The sequence below is a fragment of the Prunus persica genome, chromosome G2 (assembly GCF_000346465.2).
Source record: "Prunus persica cultivar Lovell chromosome G2, Prunus_persica_NCBIv2, whole genome shotgun sequence".
Lineage (NCBI taxonomy): Eukaryota > Viridiplantae > Streptophyta > Magnoliopsida > Rosales > Rosaceae > Prunus > Prunus persica.
In genome coordinates this window covers 548,690-565,801 of record NC_034010.1, presented here as the reverse complement: position 1 = coordinate 565,801, position 17,112 = coordinate 548,690, and the positions used below count along the sequence as shown (strand labels likewise).

Below are 17,112 nucleotides of genomic sequence, written 5' to 3'. Positions count from 1 at the left end.
TGTTCTTCACTTCGTATCTCCCCCTGAAGCGCAGAATTGGATGATGGGTCATGAAAGAACAGCTCAGATTCCAGAAAAGTCACATCCAAAGTGACATAGGTTCGTTGGGTAGGAGGGTGATAACAGCGGTAACCTTTCTGATGAGTGGCATAACCCACAAAAACACAACGAAGCGCACAGGGATCAAGTTTGCTACGTTGATTTTTGTGGAGATGAACGAAAGCCACGCATCCAAAGATTCGGGGTGTGAGTACCAAAACAGAGGGTAGATGTCTGTGTTGCGCAAGCACCTGTAAAGGAGTTTTAAAGGTCAATACACCAGAAGGCATGCGGTTGATCAGGTGAACTGCAGTGACAATAGCATCATCCCAGTGATGGCGAGGAACATGAGCGCCAATCAGAAGTGCTCGGGCGGTTTCAAGAAGATGTCGATTCTTTCGTTCAGCAACACCATTTTGTTGCGGTGTCTGAGGACAAGTCGTCTCATGGATAATTCCATGTTGTTGGAAGTAAGTCTGAAAGTCATGATTGACAAATTCTCCACCATTGTCGGAGCGAAGAATCTGGATTTGAGCATTAAATTGAGTTTTCATCTGTTTGTGGAAGGACTGAAAACGGGAAAACACCTCGTTTTTATTCTTCAGCAAATAAAGCCATGTCATCCGTGTACAATCATCGATGAATATGACAAACCATCGAACACCAGAAGGAGCAGTGATAGGCGAAGGTCCCCAGACATCAGAGTGAATTAATGTAAATGGAGTAGTACACTTGTTCGTACTCAACGGGTAGGGCACACGGTGACTCTTGGCCAAAATACAAGTATCACATGTGAAGTCAGAGTCTTTGAAACCTGAGAATAAATCTGGTATAAGATGCTTCATATAACTAAAAGACGGATGTCCCAATCGACGATGCCACAACCAAATTTGCTTTTGTTTGCTATCAAAGGAATGTGTCACACTGTTAGCCACGCCGGGACTGAAGTCATCGACATAATATAACCCCCCTCTCTTAGTACCACGACCAAGAATCTCCTTAGTGTGAATATCCTGAAGCAAACAAAAACTCGGGTAAATGAGTACACAACAATTCAATTGTTCAGTAAGCTGACTAACTGACAACAATTTAGTGGATAAAGATGGAACAAGTAAAGTATTAGACAGTGTGAGAGAGGATGAGAGTGCAACAGTGCCAGCCCCTGTCACAGGATAAGTAACACCATTGGCATTTGCAATACAGGTTCGTCGAGGTTGTGTAGTATTCAGAAAATCATCAGGATCAAACGTCATATGATCAGTTGCACCAGAATCAATTATCCAGCTCTTGGAATCAATCTTATCGGAAGTATGGAATCCATAACCAGTACCATTACTGGTCATATTGCATTGTCCTCGATCTGTAAGAGTAGCCCACCAATCGGGGTAGCCATGCGATGTAAAACAAGTCTCACAAGTGTGTCTCGGATCACCACAATATGCGCAATTTGGTCCATGTGTCGGGGTCGTTAGTCTAGAAGTCATAAGCTGTGCAGCGGAAGAAGCATAGGATACAGGTTGAGTAGGAATTTGGATCGGAATCTGAGCATGAGTCGGGGCCGGAGTCGGAGTCGAAATCGGAATCGGGGTCTGAATCATAGACAAATTCGAGGTTGGGGTCATCATCGAAGTAGGGGTCGTGGTCGTCTTCGGAGTCGGGGTCAGGGTCGTCGTCGTCATAGTCGGGGTCGGGGTCGGGGTCGTCAAAAGAAGATCCTGATTCTGGATCGGGGTCTGAATCATAGACAAATTCGGGGTTGGGGTCATCATCGGAGTGCGGGTCGGGGTCGTCTTCGGAGTCGGGGTCGGGGTCGGGGTCGTCGTCGTCATAGTCGGGGTCGGGGTCGGGGTCGTCAAAAAAGGATCCTGATTCTGGATCGGGTTCGGGGTCAAAGTCTGCATCTGTAGGGGCGGAGCCATCTGGGCACTCAACTCAACGATGGTTGGTTGAGAATGAGAGAAGGAGTCGGTGGTGCTACCTCCATGAGGGTTGAAAAAATCATCAACCCTCATAGCGGCGGCGGAGTTTTGAAACTAGAGTCAGCAATTCCAAGATCGCCGCTCTGATACCATGCTAAAATATGAAAACTATGAGAGAATATTTGTTTGTGGGAATTTTCTGTGTATTCTTCTCCTTGTAGGAGGTCATATTTATAATACAACGAAACCTGAATGGGCAAGTAAATAATAAATTCCTAAATCTATTTACAGTAGGAAATCAGGAATTAAAGTAAATCAATTACAATTATAATAGGAATTCTTGGTGTGTAAGGAAAGTAAGTCAATATCCACAAGTCACGCCAACAGTATTCAATGAGTTCTTCATCTGACATTTCTGTTCCAGCAGCAAAGAGTGAATCATAAAGTGATTTGGCATGCATCAAATAAACCTCAACTGATGTTTCTGGGGTCTTTTTGAGAGTGCGAATTTGATCTCGCAGGGTCCGAACATGAGTTTTTGAAAGGGGAGCAAGACGTTTTTCTAGGAGACTACATGCCTCATAAGCTGTTGTGCATGAGATAAGGAGAGTTTTGATGGAAGGGGATGATGTGGCTTTTATCCATTATTTTGTGGCCTTTATCAGATGACACCCTGTTCTTGAAGTGTGATGAAGGAAATATCACTACATTAATTGTTTATGTGAATGACATTGTTGTAACTGGGAATGACACAAGAAAGCAACATAAGCTACAAAAGTATTTGTCTCAGTAATTTGAGATGAAGGATTTAGGTACTCTTAAAGACTTCCACAGAATTGAACAAGCTAGGTCAAAAACTAGTACATTTTTGTCTCAAAGGAAGTATCTGATGGATCTACACACTAAAACAAGAATGCTTGGATGTAAGCATACTGACACATCCATTGAGATAAATCACGGTTGCCAACCAAAAAGGCACAATACCAACGCCTTCTTTTTTGTAAATATGAAATATCTTAGCCTTTTTTAATTGCTTTAATTATTATAAATTTAGTGAACAATTAGTATTTAAATTTTTTACTAATTTCAAAAATTACTTAATAGATTGTAATTAATTATTTTAAATTATTTTGTGGTCTTTGTTTTTTTATTTTATTTTGTCCAAAATTAGTTTACTTAGTTTAATATGTTCGAATATTTCAATATGTCTGAATATTTTAATAGTATCGTCGTGCGGCTATACTCTTAAAACTCGAATATATTTAACAGGTATAGCCGCATGACTATACTCTTTAAATATTAATATATTTTAATAGTACAGTCGTACGGCTATACTATTAAAATATTTGAACATATTACTTAATTACAAAAAAGAACACACTTTTATGCAGTATAGCCGGGCGGCTATACGCTTGACATACATTCGAATATTTAAATAGTATAGCCGCACGGCTATACTTAAAAAATATTCGTATAAATAACAAGTATAGCCACTCTTTAAATATTAATTTATTTTAAAAGTGTACTCCTTGTTTACAATAGCGCCCGCACGATAATAACGTACAGACCGTTCAGATGAGAGAATAAATGTATATATATACATTCAGTTTGTCTGATAATCTTCAATTAATATAGTGGAAAGATCAAAATCAAGCTGGCATACTAATCAAAGCTTCAACTGGCCAAGCATGGGAAGAAAGAATGCCCTCTTGTTGGCATCGAACTGGTTGTAGGCCAAGAAAAGTATATAGAGTAGAAACTGATGCATTATCTAGACAATGATGAATTATTGAATGTATGTTTTAACACAAGCAATTTATTTGCAAATATTAAATATATTAGAATTTTATAGCTCAGAACATGTGATGGTATCTGAGCGAAGAAAAAAAACCTGTACAAGCACCACAAAATCAAAAAAAATCAAAGAACATAACAATTTATCTTTAGTACATTCCATTTCTTTAACCCAGCATAGGTAGCACAGGCAAGGGCTTTTGTCACACAAGTAATGGTGGGCTTGACATTAACATTGACAGGAAAAAGGGCCTTTGTTTCCATTCTAGGTGAGATCAAAGTCACCGGCGATAGCAAGCAAAACCTATGGATTATAAGAAAAATAAAACGAGTATGGTAAAAAATAGATGAACTAACCACCACAATGGAACAAATGGATTATTTAAGCTAAGTAGATGAATTAAAGATGTTAAGATGAGGCACTTTCTAGTTGGATGATATTAGAAAAAGTATATACATAGATGCGCCAATAGTGTAGGCATGGTCTTTTCCTATTGATCTTGTTAACTCTATCCAGGTGTGTATGCATGGTTTTGGTCCTCATTTTTTGGAATATACATATATTGCAGGGTGTGGAGGAGGACAACAATACTACAAACAGCTTAGCACGTTCTAGATAGAGATTTGGTGATGAATATTCTCAAGGCTAAACAGCTTACTAATTATAGAATATAAAGCTAAACTAGAATGCAACTGTGTATAAAAATAGTTAGTGATTGGTTGGATAGTTTGATGGTGTTGAGCCTTCCCAATTGGACTATAAATTGGCCTCAACTCAAAATGGAGTTGCATCATCCTTCCAAAGGAAAAAAAACACAGAGAATAAAATAACAAAGTGGAAGGAAAATCAATATGGCTATGAAATTAAGTTTCTTGGCAATGTTTTTGTGCTTATTGTTAGCATCTACACCTAAAGCTCATGCTAGTGTGTTTGACGTGACGAGTGCAACATACGGTGCAAAGCCTGGCTCTGATGTCAGTACGGCCTTGGCCAAGGCTTGGAGTGATGCATGTGCATCGCCATCCGCGAGTAAAGTTGTTATTCCGAGCGGGACATACAACTTAAAAGAAGCAACTTTCAGAGGCCCCTGTAAGGCTCCTATTGAGATGCAAGTTCAAGGCATATTGCAGGCTCCAGCAGACGCTAGCCAACTCACAAGACCGGATACTTGGGTTGGTTTTCAGTACATTGACATGCTCACCTTATCAGGTGGTGGGACTTTTGATGGCCAAGGAGCACTTTCTTGGAATCAAAATGACTGCCACAAAAACAAAAATTGCAAACCTCTTCCCGTTAATCTGCGGTTCGAATTCCTCACAAATTCCAAAGTTCAGGACATAACTTCACTTAACAGCAAATTTTTCCACATGCATGTTTTCCGGTGCAACCATACTACATTTCAACAACTTACCATCACAGCACCTGACGAGAGCAGAAACACAGATGGAATCCATATCGGGGCTTCGACTGCTATCAATATTACTCATTCAAAGATTGGAACTGGGGATGACTGTATTTCTATTGGTGATGACTCCCACGAAATCACAGTGACTGATGTTACTTGTGGGCCAGGCCATGGAATAAGCATTGGAAGCCTTGGAAAATATAAGGAAGAAAAGGATGTGACCGGGATCATAGTTAAGAACTGCACCCTGGCTAATACGGAGAATGGTGTGAGAATCAAAACATTTCCAGATTCTCCTTCGCCTAGCACTGCCTCGGGTATACACTATGAGGATATTATCATGGTTAATGTCAGTAACCCTATCCTCATAGACCAATTGTACTGCCCATATACTCAGTGTGAACAAAAGCCTCCGTCAAAAGTTAAGATCAACAATGTCAGCTTCAAGAACATTAAGGGCTCATCTTTCACTCCACTTGCAGTCAAGCTTGTATGTACCACGGGCATACCGTGTGAGAATGTGGAGTTGACTGACATTGATCTCACCTATGGTGGAGACAAAGGTCCTCTGACCTCTATGTGTTCTAATGTCAAGCCCACAATTACTGGCGTGACAAAGGCTCTTGGTTGTGCTACATCTTCCTTGGCACCTCTTCCTTTATCCAAGAAGTAGAAAGTACTAATTAATGTTCTCTATGTACATAAATTGATATGTTCTACTTTGCTTTTATGCTACATGTTCTCTCCTTTGTCCAAGATAAATGAATACGCAACACAATTTTCATCAATGCCAACGGGATTTAAAGCCCTCTTATACCATTATTGACCTTTTTGATCCCAATTTTCATCACTGAAAACTTCCCTTGTGAATTTGGCAGTAACACCGCATGATATTTCTTTGTCTTGTATAAAAAATAATCGATAGATCTTTCCCGCCGAAATGTTGTCGAGACTATTGAAGTGGAAGGGGATGCACAATATATTATTACTGCTCTTGAGAAAGATGGGGAGGATTTGCATGTGTGAAAGGTCACCTTTTTAAAGAAGCTAAGTGCCTCACACATTCTTTCTCTCTGGTGTGAGATGGCGATATATAGCTCCATAAAATGTAATAAGGTGGCTCACTCCCTTGCTAGGCATGCCTTGTTGTTAGATCAATAATATTTTGGTTAGAGGAAGAGCCTCCATGACTTAATTACTTCATTTTTATTGGATAATACTCCAAGTTTATCAAATTAATGAAATCTTTCATAATTTAAAAAATAATAATAAAAAAAAAAATGGGAGGGTCAAGCTAGAAAACAATTTTTTGAGGGACCAAGAGTGTGAATAACTTAGTTTTGGGGCCATTACATAAATCTTTTACAAATTCTTCTATGAAATGCTAGAAATAGCCATATACTGTTAAAATTTTATATTTCTGCAGTATAGCCGCACGGCTATACCGTTAAAATATTATATTTAATATTTAAATAGTGTAGTTGCGCGGCTGTATTATTTAGTGAAGAATTAGTATTTAAATATTTCAATTAATTTCATAAAAATTACTTAACAAATACAAATTAATTATATTTAATTATCTTAAATAATTTTGTGGAATTTAAAATTATTTTAAAAATAGTTTCAATTATTTAAAAATTCTAAAAATCGAATTTTAATCTCCAAACTCTAAATCCAAGTCTCGAACCAAAAACCCTAGCTCTCGAATTTGAAAGAACTTGTTCCAAAATCGTTCGCAAGCCTTAAACTCTAGCTATAAATCTACTGTAGGGCACTTAGGATTCAATTAGGCTTGGATAATCACGTAACTCGACCTAGGGCTTTACGATTTAGGTTTCACTCTCAGTCTTGGGTTAGTATGACGTAACCGAACCTACACTAGACATGTCTTGGCTAATTTTGTCGGGATAAACCTAGCCCAACGAACTTTAACGGGATAGACTTATCCTGGTGAACTTTGATGGGATAGACCTATCCCCGCGAATATGTGTCGCCGATCACCCCCTTTTATTCCTTCACAGCTAGAGCCATTATGTCAAAATGACCGGTCGCTCTGCCCAAACTACCGGTCGCTTTGTCCTTCTTTCCCGAACATTAAGCCTCTGTGTCAAAACAACCGGTCGCCAGTGAAAAATGATCGATCAACTCCACACTGCCAAAATCATTAGGAGGAAGTTGAACTATTTTTTGAGATTTTGCCCAATTCGGACCCACATTCAGCTTTAGTACCACACTAACCACCTTCTGAAGAAGTCGTTTAGGTAACATCTCGTCCTGAAACTAATAACACTAATGAAATATACCATGATGATTTAATTTCAAAAAACATAAAGGATGCAGATACCCCTATATACCAACTTCCAGAAAGAAAGAATCGTGGTAAACCTCAATTACAGTACGAAGTAGATCTTAAAGCAAAAGGAAAATGCACAATCAATAATTATATATCTCTAAGTAGATTATTAGAGTCATATGTATACTTTGTGGAGCAGTTGGAATATATATATATGTCCCCAATAGTGTGACTGAAGCACTAGAATACTCAAAATGGAAAGAAGCCATGAATGAATAATTGCGATGACAGGACCCGACCAAATTCGACTTTGGAATTCGTGTCAAACCCGGTTCTGTTTACCCCCTGGTAGGTGTTAGGCATGAATGACCAAAATACGCTTCTTGCCCTAATCCAAAAACTGATTTAGGGTTTGACTTCTATCGAAAAACCGGCAGAGTCTCTCTCGAAAAAGGCACATGCACAGCAAACTCAAATAGTCCCGAGCGTTCAGCACAATCAACTTTACAACACTGAACATAACAAACAATCAAAAACTTGTGGCTGCACCAAGATTAGCATAGGTTGCCTAAGTACCCTTACTGAGGGGATCAAACCACACGCAGTTCTTTATGCAAGAAAATAAAGTTCAACCCATATGTAAGCATATGAACTAAATATTCCATCGCACTTTCCTAAAACCAAAAGCTTCAAACTCTAATCAATCCGCTGAAACTTCAGCAAAAGATATTGATTTCAGAACAATCTTCCACCTATCACATATGTGCATATACAAATACACATATATAATAGCTCATTACAGATAAGTATGAAAATAAGAAAATTATTAAAATAACATTGGCCACGTGAAACCTTAATATCAATATCAGCAGTTTGAATAAAACTACTTCCATCTTTCACGTGTAAAAACAAACTCATCACTCAAGAAAATAGTTGTGAATTGTATACAATCCTTAAAATTTAGAAAACTTTCAATCCTTGTCTCATAAATCTGAATACATGTATTAAAACTTTCACCAATAAGTACCAAGATAAAATCATCAATTTTAGTTTAAAACATCTCCAAACTCACATCTCTCCACCTAGGCATACCCTAAATCATAATCCGTCAATTCCAATAATATTGCGTCAATTCCAAGTACCATATATGTTACATCCTTGCAGAACTCGGGGGACCTATGGTCAGCCCGACAACTCATATCCTCGCAGAAGTATGGGGACACGTAGGCAGCCCGACAACGCGTGTCCTCGCAGAACTCAGGAAACACGTGGTCAACCCGAGAACACATATCCTCGCAGAACTCGGGGGACACTTTGTCAGCCGAGAACGCATATCTTCGCAGAATTGGGTGATCAGCTCGAAACGCATATCCATCAAATCCCCTCGCAGGACTTAGGAAGATATAATCAACTCGAGAACGCAAATCCTCGCACCACATGGTTCAGGGGTCTCCGAGACTCGTGGGCATTGTCATAAATGACTAGACTATTCCGAAGGCAACTGGGGGGGGGGCGGTACTCTGGTGGTGGGTTTTGAAAACCATTTTCCAAAACTTATCATAAAATTCCTCTTTTTCCACTAATCCACTTTCACAAATCCAGTTTCCAAATTCTTTCTCAACTTTCCACAAATCAATTCTTAAATAGATAACCAAAAATCCCTTTTTAAAATGAGATCAATCCCAACATTCCTTAACTTCAACTTGACCATGCATAATCTTTCAAAATTGTTCTCAAACTATATTCAAATATGTACAACATACTATTGAGAAAACTAGTATCCATCATTCATCGATTTCAAGCCACCGAGCATATATTTAAATATAGACATACAATCATGCATTTAATTAATTCCTTATTCATGCCAAAATCCCGTTATCCGAGCCATTCCTTATTCATGGAAAGTAAAAGCGATTACATAATAATTCATAAAAATTTAATAAAACATTCAAAACACAATACCATTTTAAAATAAACCTCCAATTACAATTACAACTACTAAAAGGCCTCAACCGAGCCAACAAAGCCCACAATCTAAGTCAACTGGGCTCGAAAGGTCCACGACCCCAATTGTTATATGACAATTCCTATTGGTCCATAACCAAAAGTTCAGTCCATTCTAGAAGTCCCGTCACGATCTAACGGCCGGTTTGACCTCGATCGCTGAATTTGACCAATTAGGCCCGTAGGGCCCATAACCTTCGATTTTCGATCCAAACTTTACTATAAGTCCAACGAGGTCTACTTAACAAGTTTCCAGAGTTTGGTCATGATCAAGCGATTGGATCGCTCTCGATCGCACGTTCGGACGATAACCGGTTTACTTAACCCTAGAATCATTGATTAGAAGTATCCGGGACCCCCATTCTCGTTCCACCAGTTCCAACACAAATCCTAGAATACGAGGAACAACGCATTAGAAAATGGCACCGATTGAACGGTCCAAACCTATTGAACCCAGATATCGCATAATAGGTGCAATATCCGTTCGACTGTCAAACGATAATCAAATCCAAATCCGAGCATACCATCATACTCAGGACGACAAGGGTAACAATTTAGAACTCTATGGGCCGCCACCCACCGCCGGCAGCGCGTGGGTGTCTTAAAAGATTTTCCAGCGACGGAAAATCTCCAAACCATCGACGAATACCTATGCCAACAGATTCATACTTACTAGGGGATCAAGTTTTGTTCTTGGACTACGGCGAAAAACTAGTCGGAACTAGCCGAATTGAAGACGAAATCGTCGGCTAAAATGGGTATTTTGAATGACATGTAAAACCTCAAAATTGAACCAAGATACCAACGTAAACAACTAGAGCACGTGGATGAGATGAAGATTCATACCTGGATTAATGAAAACTGCCACTAGGATCGTCGAAAACGGCATCCAAAACTTCAAAAATCGCCCGAACTTCCAGTCGTTCCAGTTTAATTTGCTTGGGTTTTTGAGCTGGGAAAATGTGGGTAAGATAGAGGACATCGATGAGAAACTTTTGCAAGCAATTTTGCTCGAATCGGACACCAAACGACGACGAAATCGCCTTTGAAAATTTGCTACCACTCCTGTAAAGAGAGAAAGTCATGTGCGTAGAGAGAGAAAGAGAGAGAGAGAGAGAGAGAGAGAGAGGGGGGCTAACTGGGTATTTTAAGACCCAACTTTGAAAAATTTATGTTTGTGCCACTGCACTTCCGTTGACCACAACTTCTTCGTTATAACTCCAATTTGAGCCCACTATGTGTCTACGAACTCGTGAGAGCAAGCTCTACGAAATGGTCTCACTCAAATCCTCAAAATCCTTCCAGATCAAAAAGTGAATAAAGTAACCCTACCCCCAAGGGCAGAATTGTAAATCCACAATTAAATAATCAAATTGAACAGTGATTTTTGGGACAAAGTGTTACATGTGAGCTCTCCAGAAGATTGCCTCATGAGAGCTCGTGCCTTTACCTTATGGAAAGAAGACTGTGGGATGTAGGTTGATCTATACTGTGAAACTCAAAGCAAATGGATCCATTGAAAGATATAAAGCTAGATCAGTGGCGAAGGGGTACAGACAGAGATATGGGGTGGGCTATCAAGAGACCTTTGCCCCAATAGCCAAGATCGACACTATCAGAGTCCTACTGTCTCTAGCAACAAATCTAGATTGGCCACTACATCAGTTCGATGTTAAAAATGCCTTCTTACACAGACACTTGGCAGAAGAGATATACATGGATTTACCACTAGGATGTAATTTAACTCCTGAAAAGAAAAATAAAGTTTGCAAGCGCATAAAGTCATTATATGGGTTAAAACAATCTCCGAATGCATGGTTTGGCAAATTTACTAAGTCCATGAAGAATTTTGGATACACTCAAAGTAATTCAGATGACACCCTGTTCTTGAAGTGTGATGAAAGAAATATCACTGCATTAATTGTTTATGTGGATGACATTGTTGTAACTGGGAACGACACAAGAGAGCAACATAAGCTACAAAAGTATTTGTCTCAGCAATTTGAGATGAAGGATTTAGGTACTCTTAAAAAATTCCACGGAATTGAACTAGCAAGGTCAGAAACTGGTACATTTTTTTCTCAAGGGAAGTATCTGATGGATCTACACACTAAAACAAAAATGCTTGGGTGTAAGCATGTTGACACACCCATTGAGATAAATCACAAGTTGTGAGAAGACATGGGCCGGTTGCCAAACAAAAAGGCACAATACCAGCGCCTTTTTTTTTGTAAATATGAAATATCTTAGCCTTTTTTAATTGCTTTAATTATTATAAATTTAGTGAACAATTAGTATTTAAATTTTTTACTAAGTTCAAAAATTACTTAATAAATTGTAATTAATTATTTTAAATTATTTTGTGGACTTTTTTTATTATTTTATTTTGTACAAAATCAGTTTATTTAGTTTAATATGTTCGAATATTTCAATATGTCTGAATATTTTAATAGTATCGTCATGCGGCTATACTCTTAAAACCCAAATATATTTAACAGGTATAGCCGCATGGCTATACTCTTTAAATATTAATATATTTTAATAGTACAGTCGCACGACTATACTATTAAAATATTTGAACATATTAAACAAAATAAACTAATTTTGTAGAAAATTAAATAAAAAAAAACAAACTCCACAAAATAATTTAAAATAATTAATTACAATTTATGAAGTAAATATTGAAATTACTAAAATATTTCAATACTAATTATTCACTAAATACATAAAAATTAAAGTAATTTTAAAATGGTAAAATATTACTTAATTACAAAAAAGAACACACTTTTATGCAGTATTGCCGGTCGACTATACGCTTGACATACATTCAAATATTTAAATAGTATAGCCGCACGGCTATACTTAAAAAAATTCGTATAAATAACAAGTATAGGCACTCTTTAAATATTAATTTATTTTAAAAGTGTACTCCTTGTTTACAATGACGCCCGCACGATAATAACGTCCAGACCGTTCGGATGAGAGAATAAATGTATATATATATATACGTTCAGTTTGTCTGATAATCTTCAATTAATATAGTGGAAGGATCAAAATCAAGCAGGCATACTAATCCCAGCTTCAATTGGCCAAGCATGGGAAGAAAAAATGCCCTCTTGTTGGCATCGAACTGGTTGTAGGCCAAGAAAAGTATATAGAGTAGAAACTGATGCATTATCTAGACAATGATGAATTATTGAATGTATGTTTTAACACAAGCAATTTATTTGCAAATATTAAATATATTAGAATTTTATAGCTTAGGACATGTGAAGGTATCTGAGCGAAGAAAAAAGACCTGTACAAGCACCAAAAAATCAAAAAAAAATCAAACAACACAACAATTTATCTTTAGTACATTCCATTTCTTTAACCCAGCATAGGTAGCACAGGCAAGGGCTTTTGTCACACAAATAATGGTGGGCTTGACATTCACATTGAGAGGTAAAAAGGCCTTTGTTTCCATTCTAGGTGAGATCAATGTCACCGGCGATAGCAAGCAAAACCTATAGATTATAATAAAAATAAAAAGAGTATGGTAAAAAATAGATGTGAACTAACCACCACAATGGTGCAAATGGATTATTTAAGGTAAGTAGATGAATTAAAGTTGTTAAGATGAGGTACTTTCTAGTTGGATGATATTAGAAAAAGTATATACATAGATGCGCCCATAGTGTAGGCATGGTCTTTTCTTGTTGATCTTGTTAACTGTATCCAGGTGTGTATGCATGGTTTTGGTCCTCCTTTTTTGGAATATACATATATTGCAGGGTGTGAAGGAGGACAGCAATACTACAAACAGCTTAGCACGTTCTAGATAGAGATTTGGTGATGAATATTCTCAAGGCTAAACAGCTTACTAATTATAGAATATAAAGGTAAACTAGAATGCAACTGTGTATAAAAATACTTAGTGATTGGTTGGATAGTTTGATGGTGTTGAGCCTTCCCAATTGGACTATAAATTGGCCTCAACTCAAAATGGAGTTGCATCATCCTTCCAAAGGAAAAAAAACACAGAGAATAAAATAACAAAGTGGAAGGAAAATCAATATGGCTATGAAATTAAGTTTCTTGGCAATGCTTTTGTGCTTATTGTTAGCATCTACACCTAAAGCTCATGCTAGTGTGTTTGACGTGACGAGTGCAACATACGGTGCAAAGCCTGGCTCTGATGTCAGTACGGCCTTGGCCAAGGCTTGGAGTGATGCATGTGCATCGCCATCCGCGAGTAAAGTTGTTATTCCGAGCGGGACATACAACTTAAAAGAAGCAACTTTCAGAGGCCCCTGTAAGGCTCCTATTGAGATGCAAGTTCAAGGCATATTGCAGGCTCCAGCAGACGCTAGCCAACTCACAAGACCGGATACTTGGGTTGGTTTTCAGTACATTGACATGCTCACCTTATTAGGTGGTGGGACTTTTGATGGCCAAGGAGCACTTTCTTGGAATCAAAATGACTGCCACAAAAACAAAAATTGCAAACCTCTTCCCGTTAATCTGCGGTTCGAATTCCTCACAAATTCCAAAGTTCAGGACATAACTTCACTTAACAGCAAATTTTTCCACATGCATGTTTTTCGGTGCAACCATACTACATTTCAACAACTTACCATCACAGCACCTGACGAGAGCAGAAACACAGATGGAATCCATATCGGGGCTTCGACTGCTATCAATATTACTCATTCAAAGATTGGAACTGGGGATGACTGTATTTCTATTGGTGATGACTCCCACGAAATCACAGTGACTGATGTTACTTGTGGGCCAGGCCATGGAATAAGCATTGGAAGCCTTGGAAAATATAAGGAAGAAAAGGATGTGACCGGGATCATAGTTAAGAACTGCACCCTGGCTAATACGGAGAATGGTGTGAGAATCAAAACATTTCCAGATTCTCCTTCGCCTAGCACTGCCTCGGGTATACACTATGAGGATATTATCATGGTTAATGTCAGTAACCCTATCCTCATAGACCAATTGTACTGCCCATATACTCAGTGTGAACAAAAGCCTCCGTCAAAAGTTAAGATCAACAATGTCAGTTTCAAGAACATTAAGGGCTCATCTTTCACTCCACTTGCAGTCAAGCTTGTATGTACCACGGGCATACCGTGTGAGAATGTGGAGTTGACTGACATTGATCTCACCTATGGTGGAGACAAAGGTCCTCTGACCTCTATGTGTTCTAATGTCAAACCCACAATTACTGGCGTGACAAAGGCTCTTGGTTGTGCTACATCTTCCTTGGCACCTCTTCCTTTATCCAAGAAGTAGAAAGTACTAATTAATGTTCTCTATACATAAATTGATATGTTCTACTTTGCTTTTATGCTACATGTTCTCTCCTTTGTCCAAGATAAATGAATACGCAACACAATTTTCATCAATGCCAACGGGATTTAGAGCCCTCTTATACCATTATTGACCTGTTTGATCCCAATTTTCATCACTGAAAACTTCCCTTGTGAATTTGGCAGTAACACCGCATGATATTTCTTTGTCTTGTATAAAAAACAATCGATGGATCTTTCCCGCCGAAATGTTGTCGAGACTATTGAACTGGAAGGGGATGCACAATATATTATTACTGCTCTTGAGAAAGATGGGGGGGGGATTTGCATGTGTGGTAGGTCACCTTTTTAAAGAAGCTAACTGCCTCACACATTTTTTCTCTCTGGTGAGATGGCGATATAGCTCCATAGAATGTAATAAGGTGGCTCACTTCCTTGCTAGGCATGCCTTGTTGTTACATCAAGAATCTTTTGGTTAGAAGAAGAGCCTCCATGACTTAATTACTTCATTTTTATTGAATAATACTCCAAGTTTATCAAATTAATGAAATCTTTCATAATTATTTTTTTAAAAAAAATGGGAGGGTGAAGCTAGAAAACAATTTTTAGAGGGACCAAGAGTGTGAATAACTTAGTTTGGGGGCCATCACATAAATCTTTTACAAATTCTTCCATGAAATCCATGAAGAATTTTGGATACACTCAAAGTAATTCAGATGACACCCTGTTCTTGAAGTGTGATGAAGGAAATATCACTGTATTAATTATTTATGTGGATGACATTGTTGTAACTGGGAACGACACAAGAGAGCAACATAAGCTACAAAAGTATTTGTCTCGATAATTTGAGATGAAGGATTTAGGTACTCTTAAAGACTTTCACGGAAGTGAACTAGCAAGGTCAAAAACTGGTACATTTTTGTCTCAAAGGAAGTATCTGATGGATCTACACACTAAAACAAGAATGCCTGGATGTAAGCATGCTGACACACCCATTGAGATAAATCACAAGTTGTGAGAAGACATGGGCCGGTTGCCAACGAAAAAGGCACAATACAAGCGCCTTCTTTTTTGTAAATATGAAATGTCTTAACCTTTTTTAATTGCTTTAAGTATTATAAATTTAGTGAACAATTAGTATTTAAATTTTTTACTAATTTCAAAAATTACTTAATTAATTATAATTAATTATTTTAAATTATTTTGTGGACTAGTTTATTTTTGGAATAAGCAGGATTGATAGAGCCATCTGAGAGCTTCTTTTGGGGCGGAATTTCAGTATGAACCACATCTTCAAGATTGAGGATTTCAAGGACATCTTGGAATTGAGATTTCCAGTATAAGAAATTGGTTCTGTCCATGGGTGTGTTGAACAGATGAGAGATATTGAAGGAAGTAGGAATAGAGTTTGAGAGGTTGGTCATTTCAGATTTAGAGCTGTTGGGAGAGTTGAAAGAGTTGACAGAGGAGGAGATAGGAGAGGATTGAGAATCAGCCATAGGATCGTAGTGGGTAGTTAGCCTCAGAGAAGCTCTGATACCATGTAGAAATTTAGGAAGGAATAGAAAATTAGGGAATGGCTCACTGATTGTGATGCCTGTATTCATTCATCTTTATATGATATTACAGTTGACATTGGCCTAAGTATATATGGAAAGCTAAGGTTAATAAGGTAACACAAGATTTACACAATCATAGATTTAAACTAATACTAATATTGAGGGAGAGATTGTAGCACGACATAATAAATCCTGATTTGCAGAGGATTGAGCAATCATAGTAGCCGGGGGAGAGAGTTAGGTTGTGATTTGGGTTGATTGACTGATTGACTCTCGTCAGGTTTGATGTTGAACTACTCAATGATTTAAATAAAATAAAAAATACTTGGTTTAATAAAATAGAAAGGGTTTTTAATTGTAGAGGTCCCTGAATTTTACCTCGAGTTGCAATTGGGTTCCTGAACTTTTTTTTTAGGCAATTAGGTCATCCAACTCTCTCATCCGTTCCAATTAGGTTCTTCTGTCAATTTGGTTGTTAATTTGAGGGCTAAAACTGTCCATTTCAATTAAAATATTTTAAAATTTAAAATTTGAATAAAAAAACCTAAAAAAGTGAAATAAATAAATTAAATAAATAAAGAAATTTAAAAATAAAAAATCCAAATCCAAACCACAATCACTGCATTCTACATCACAACTCCAATTCCTAAAGACACACGAGCACACCCCACCTGCTTTTTGTTATAGGCTTTCATCTGGCTTTTTCATACTCGACCAATCCTCTTTGCAGCCATGGCTTTCATATGGAAGCCTTTTTCTTTCCCAACAATGGTGAAAATACAGGTAAGGGATACAGGG

General features: G+C 37.8%; 2 protein-coding genes across 2 annotated transcripts; both read left to right on the top strand.

Moving 5' to 3' along the window:
- On the top strand, nucleotides 4,605-5,831 carry LOC109947076 (exopolygalacturonase-like). Its single transcript, XM_020556478.1, has one exon. It carries the CDS (start codon nucleotides 4,605-4,607, stop codon nucleotides 5,829-5,831), a length of 1,227 nt encoding a protein of 408 aa, XP_020412067.1.
- On the top strand, nucleotides 13,512-14,738 carry LOC109947073 (exopolygalacturonase-like). The gene has a single exon (XM_020556474.1). The coding sequence runs from the start codon at nucleotides 13,512-13,514 to the stop codon at nucleotides 14,736-14,738; it is 1,227 nt and encodes a 408-aa protein (XP_020412063.1).

Bases quoted from the DNA above. Each gene is read 5' to 3' on its own strand.
- LOC109947076 (XM_020556478.1), top strand. From the start codon at position 4,605: ATGGCTATGAAATTAAGTTTCTTGGCAATGTTTTTGTGCTTATTGTTA.
- LOC109947073 (XM_020556474.1), top strand. From the start codon at position 13,512: ATGGCTATGAAATTAAGTTTCTTGGCAATGCTTTTGTGCTTATTGTTA.